A 6,000-nucleotide genomic window follows, 5' to 3' on the forward strand; every position below is an offset into this window, starting at 1 on the left:
AGCTGTGTGACAGCAAACTGCTCTAGCCTTAGTTTCCCATGTGTCAGACAGGCACCTAACAGTATCTATCTCATAAGGACACTGTGAGGAGTAAATGTGACCATACACTCTATACACGTATCACAGTGTCAGGGATACAGCAAGATTTTAAAATATTAACTGCCCCAGGAGTACATTTATATTTTTTTAGATCACATGTTCCAGTGTGTGGTGCAAAACTGGTCATGAGAGGAGATCATTTCCACAAGGACAGGAATTCTCATTTGAGGGAGACATACTTTAGAGTCATTCATTCTAACTGCCTCTCTGAACCTGCAGTTGAAACTTCTTGTTTAAACTGCCGGGGTTGAGGGCAGTGGGGAGTAGAAAGAGGAGAAGGGAGTACTCCTTTCTTATTTGCCTCATCCATGCCCAAAAGGTGGTGGCAGTTGGTCTCCCAAGGCTGGGGCCAATAAAGGGGACATTTGGAATACTTCCCCCACCCCTGCGCTGCAGGCCTGGCAGGAAGTGGAGCTGCTGAGCTTGGAGAGAATCACTGGAGGCCCTTACCACCTTGAAATTTATTTCACGTGCAAATCAGGTGTCTCTCTTAATACTTTATTTCTGTATTTGCCTGGTCCTACACTAGACAGGGGAGGGTCCTCCCTACCCACTCCCACCTCCTCCACCACTACCACCACCACCACACCCCTGCCCCCTTTCCCGAAAAGGCTCTGCCTGGAGCCACGAGCTTCCTGGCCCCAGAAAACCTCCGGTGATAAATTATGCAGCAGCACCTTTGTGTCGCTGCCTCTCAGCCAGATGGGTTTGCTCCCAGTCTTTTGTTTCCGGCTTTGCTCGCAGCTCTGATCCTCTGCTCTGCACAGAGGTGAGGCGGGGAGCTCCCTTAGGCCAAGTTAGGACTTGCAGCAACTCCCAGTAAGGCTTTCCCAGCTGGGTCTCAGGCAGCACCCTTCCCTTCCTCACTCTAACCTGAGTGAGCAAAGGGAGCAGGGTGTTAAGTGACGCTTACAGTCAATCCACTCAGCTGTGAGCAAGGATGGGAATGCCTACGTGCAGTGAAAGAATGAAGTTTGCTAAGAAGGGACTCTTATAAGAGGTGCCCAGGGGCACCTAGGATGTTTGCTTTTTGCTAAATCGAAAATGCAGAACAGAAAATGGACATGACTGCCAGGAAAGCTAAAGAATCGGCTCTTTTTTAACAGCTGCTCTTGGTTACGGTCAACTTTCCGCAGCCCCCAAAAACATCACATCACTGGCACCAACTTAAAAGAAAGAAACAAAGAGACAACAGGGGTCAAACTTTGGGGTGGAGGAGCTGGGGGCGAGTCGGGGGCTGGAGACTCACATCAATTATCCCTGCACACTGACAGGATTCCCGATTGAAGACTGCAGTCGTGAAGGACAGCGGCTCCACAACAGCCCAGCCCCCAAATTGGGGCAATTACTACCTTATGAGCTCTGAGGCCTGACTCCTTTCCCAGGCCAGTGGGAGGGTGAGCTTGGAATTCTAAACGGTTCCAGCTACAAGAGACCTCAGCCAGCACCTCTCACCCCGGGTCACTGCAACCTTAGAGTGAGATGCCTGGCTGCATCCCTGACCACAGGACTTTAGCAGGGAAGCTCTGGGAGGAAAGCCCCCTCTTCTAGAACCTCTCCCAGGAGAACTAAGGCAGAGTGGACTCCCAGACTCATGGTATAGCTTAACAATCCTCTTTTCTGGAAGTGTGCACGGGAGAGAACTATGCTTAGGTTTCATTAGGTTTTCAAGGGGCAGTGGGGAAGACGCAGCAAGATCTTTAAAAGAATCAAGCAAAAACTAGCTGAAGTGAATGAGGGTCTGAGCTTTCATTTTAGCACATGACATGGTAGTATAATGATTTGTTTACCTGGCTCCCATAGTCCAAAGGCAAGAACCATCTCTAATCCACTTATGCAAGCTTGCTAACAAATAGCTAACATTTATCTAGGCCTTCAGTAACACAGTAGTTGTCATGCTCTATATTGAATGGCCTGAACATACTACTGTCTCATTCAATTTTTACAATATTCTCACATGATAACTTATTACTACTTATCCACCCACCCTCAAGTTACAGATAAGAACCATGAAGTTCAGGGAGATTAAATGTTTTGCATAGAATCACTAGGAAGTACCAAGATTCAAACCCAAGCTGGCCTGTGCTTCTTAATCACTGAGCTCTGCATGCAGCGATAAGATTAGTGTTTGACTAATGTGCATTTGAGGAATGAATGAACAAATGAATGGGTGCAGAGCCCAGTTTAGGGAATGCTCCTGAGTTTATGGGGGAGAAGGAACCTGACCCTGCCAGCTTTAAGCTGGAGGAAGAACAGCAAACACAGGCATTCATCAGAGCTATTTATAGGGCCAAAGTGGGGCTCTGCCAGCAAACCGGTCAGCACCAAGTCTTCCCTGGGACACTGAATCCCACCAGGCTGAGTAGAGGAGAAGGGCTTCTGCTGCTGAAGATGAGATGGTTATCCAGACATATTCTGGGGCCTAGATGTCCCATGCCCAGGTAACTGTGACAAAACTCATGGCTAAGCTGAGTCAAGAAATGTAGAGACTGTGGCTGGAACAGGCTACAAGACCTAAAAACCAAAGGAATGGAATTGGCTCTTAATTATGAGTTGTGCTCAATCATAAAAAAAGACAAGACCACTTCTTAAAGTAGTCCCCCAAATTCTGTCCCTATTCAGGAAGCCCCTAGTATTGATCTTCTCTTTAAAGCAGAAGCAACATAGCCAATCCCGCCCATTTTCCTTCTTCTTGGGGATCAAGATTAGCAGTCAATTAGTAGGAAATGAGCAAAGACCCACAAAACAAATCGTCCTCTGAAATCTCCTGTTCTTTGCTGACCCAGAAGATGGACATACCCAACATGCTCTGCGTCAGACATGGCCAGACTTGGTTTCCTTGCACCTGTCATTCTTAATACCATGTGCCAGTCCCAAAGATGTTATCTGATACGCAACAGGGGACAGAAGAGGAAATCCACAATCTGTGACAAGCCAAGCATCTTTCACAAGTCCAATAAGATCAGGGACAAGGTCAACCAAGCACCACGACAATAGCCAGACAGAAAGGAGACCAGTCTCAGCTCCACTCTTTTGCAATCATCCTCAGAAACAGCCCTCTAAGTACCTAATCACTCCTGGGCAGCATTTTCAACTTTTTGCTTAACCTGGAAGAAACCTCTAAGACAAACACAGTTTCTTTCCACTCTTCAAATGGTGGTAGATTAGCCAAGGTCTCATCTTGACCCTCAGGAGAAAGATACGCAGGAATTGAGTTTCCTTACAAAACCTTTAAGGTTGGAATGTTGTAAAGGTTCAGACCAAACCTATAGGCTCTAGGAAGAGCCCAAGGACTAACAGCATCCAAATAGCACCTTAAACTTCAGTGTCTTGAATTCAGTCCTAGCTGAGGTCGGGTCGGCCTAAATAATCTACTATGACACACTGTCTTTGCCCTGAGCCCCTGGAACGTAGTGTTAGGGATACTGGCGGTGGTATTTTTGGTTGATCAACTGCTCAGTCTCACCGGTAAAGCATGAATCTGTGCCCTCCAGGCCTCCAAGGCTAGACAAAGTTTAGATCTTCATGCCACTGACCGTCCTTACACATGTGCAAACAAAGCCTCTCATGCTTAGAAGTTTCCATTAAACGTTTTGTCTTTAAAAAGAACCCAAAGAGTTACCAAGAACTCTCCCATCCTTTTCTGTGAAGCATTAAATGTACACATTTCTCTATCCCCATTCTCAATGCTAATGCAGTGTGTGCAGTTTTGACAGCTCTGGAGCAGTTAAATCGTCTTGGCCAGTCTCAGTCTGGAATCTTCCAGCTCCCCTTCTTTCCCTGTAGCAGAAGGCGACAATCTCATCTCTGGCTTTGTTGGTATCAGTTTTACCCCCCCTTCCCCTTTTTTTCCAGTGCCTTGCCATTTCCCTTGATCTTTTTCAAAACTTCCTCCAGGGGGCGGAAAGGAAAGTTCCATCCCCTTCCCTTGCAGCCCAAAGGGGAAAACCCCCCCAAAAGCATAGCTGTCCCTTTAAGGGGCCCATGTGGTGGGAAGAGCAGCTACATTCCTACCCCAGTAGGGCCGCTGTCCCGACACGCCAAAGAGGCTACAAATAACCTTCTAGGAGAGAGCCCAGGAGGGGGAGAGCACCAGGCAAAGAGGAACGTGTGTCGGCCAGAGAGGAAGAATCGAGAGCGGAGAGAAAGCTCAGTCGGCGTTAAAGAAGGCATTTAAAACCCACGGGTAGTTTAAATAACAGACATGAGGACTCTGTGTTGGATTTGAGAGGTAAACCATCTTTAAAACAAGAGTCCAGGCATCTCCACGCCCTGTTAGGCAAGTTCTGAAATCTGCATTATTTCCACACGATCTCTCCTACGCTAAAGAAATAACCCGTGCAAGGCCAAGGTCTACGGACCCTTCCATTCCCAGTCCCATCACCTCATTCCGGCTGCAGAGAGAATGGGAAGGTTCGGATCTCCCCGCCGTGGAACAGTGGTGGGTGAATACAGTTAGGGTTCAAAGATCAAAATTCTTTGATCTTTGGGAACAAACTAGAGGCAGCTGCTAAATCACGGGGTGCACCCACGGTCCTGGCGGCTGCTGTAAAACAGATTCCATCGGAGCCCTAATCACACACACACAACGATTCCATACGGGCACCAAACAACCTAGTAATAAGGAGCAGATGAAGCAGCACTCCTGCTGCCATCCGTCCAGCTCCCCCGAGGGCCACTGCGCGGGCCCGGAGGCTGCTTTCTGAGGGTCGGCGATTCCCGCTCCCCTACCCCGACCAGAGCGTATCTGCGGGTGCCCTTCAGCAGTTTCTTCCTTGTGTCCCTTCTCTGCCCCCTTTTCATCCCTGTTTCCCCCTCCGCCCCCTCCGGGAAGGATCCAGGGTAGAGAGCTGATTGGTCGCAGCCAGGAGAGGGAACCCAAAAACACCACTAAGGGGAGATGCTGCAAGCAAGCAGTGCCCGAAGACCTTAGGTGGGAGCAAGGTCTTGAGTCCGAGGAACTGTTCCCCCAGTAGTGGAATCCCCAGAGCTCAAGTGTTCAGATTCCACTGGGGCCCCTCTCCGCGATCCGCCCGAGACCCCCGGCTCTTGGGAGGAAGGCTATTTACAATTGATGGTTTAGCGACCATCCTCCCCGCCTCCTTTTCTTCATATACATTCACGCGCACCAAGGACACAGAGACCCTGTCTTAACCTGAAAGGGAAGTAGCCCCAGCTCTTCGAGGAGCGGCGCCGGCAGGCGAGCGCCTCGGATCTCACCGAGATCCCCCTCTCGGACTTGAGGAGCTGGAGGAGCTCGTGCTCTCCTCTCCGGCACGCAATCTCAGGGCTACTGCTTGGAGTGAGGGCGAGGGGTCTCAGGCCCCAGTTTGCGCAGTCCTGCTCTCGGGAGGTGAGTCCTGCAGCAGCCGGACCCGTGGACAAACTTTCCCCACCGGCCGGTTGGCGCGGGCGCGACGGCGCCGCTTACCGTGTGCGAAGAGCAGGGCGCCAAGCAGCAGCGCGCCCCACGGCCGCCTCATGGTGCCGGGCCCGACGCCGGCGCTCCCTGCCGGCCGGGGGTCCCGCCGGCTCCCGCGGGACGCGCGGCGGAAGGAATCCGCAAAGGTTCCCGGAGGAGAAGTGTCCCGGTCCACGGCGACAGGCGCGCCCTGCAAGTCGCCCTCCGGCCGTTGCTGCCTCCAGTGCTGCAGGAGCCGAAGCCGCCCCGCCAGGGGGCCGGGAGGGGGGTGTCCCGGGCCGGGCCGCCCCGCCCCCCGCGCCGCAGCCCCCGCCACCGCCACTGCGCCTGGTCCCGCCCCCAGCGCCGGCCCAGCCCCTTCCCGCCCTCGGCCCCCGCCCCCTAGTCCCCAGACCCGCCCGTGCCTCGCGCGCTGTCCCCGCTCCTCTTCAGGCCGCCCCCACATTCCTAGCCCTCTAGAGAGCCCCCCTCCCTGTCCC

General features: G+C 52.0%; 1 protein-coding gene across 1 annotated transcript in view; it reads right to left on the reverse strand.

Moving 5' to 3' along the window:
* The window catches only part of LRP4 (LDL receptor related protein 4), a 45,700-nt gene extending 39,734 nt beyond the window's left edge, over positions 1 to 5,966 (reverse strand). The window contains exon 1 of the mRNA XM_039871729.1: positions 5,531 to 5,966. Within this exon, the coding sequence (XP_039727663.1) occupies positions 5,531 to 5,966 (436 nt within the window). The remainder of the gene's footprint in view (positions 1 to 5,530) is intronic.
* Between the last annotated feature and the right edge of the window lie 34 nt (positions 5,967 to 6,000).

The sequence above is a fragment of the Pteropus medius genome, unplaced genomic scaffold (genome assembly GCF_902729225.1).
Source record: "Pteropus medius unplaced genomic scaffold, Ma_sr-lr_union100, whole genome shotgun sequence".
Lineage (NCBI taxonomy): Eukaryota > Metazoa > Chordata > Mammalia > Chiroptera > Pteropodidae > Pteropus > Pteropus medius.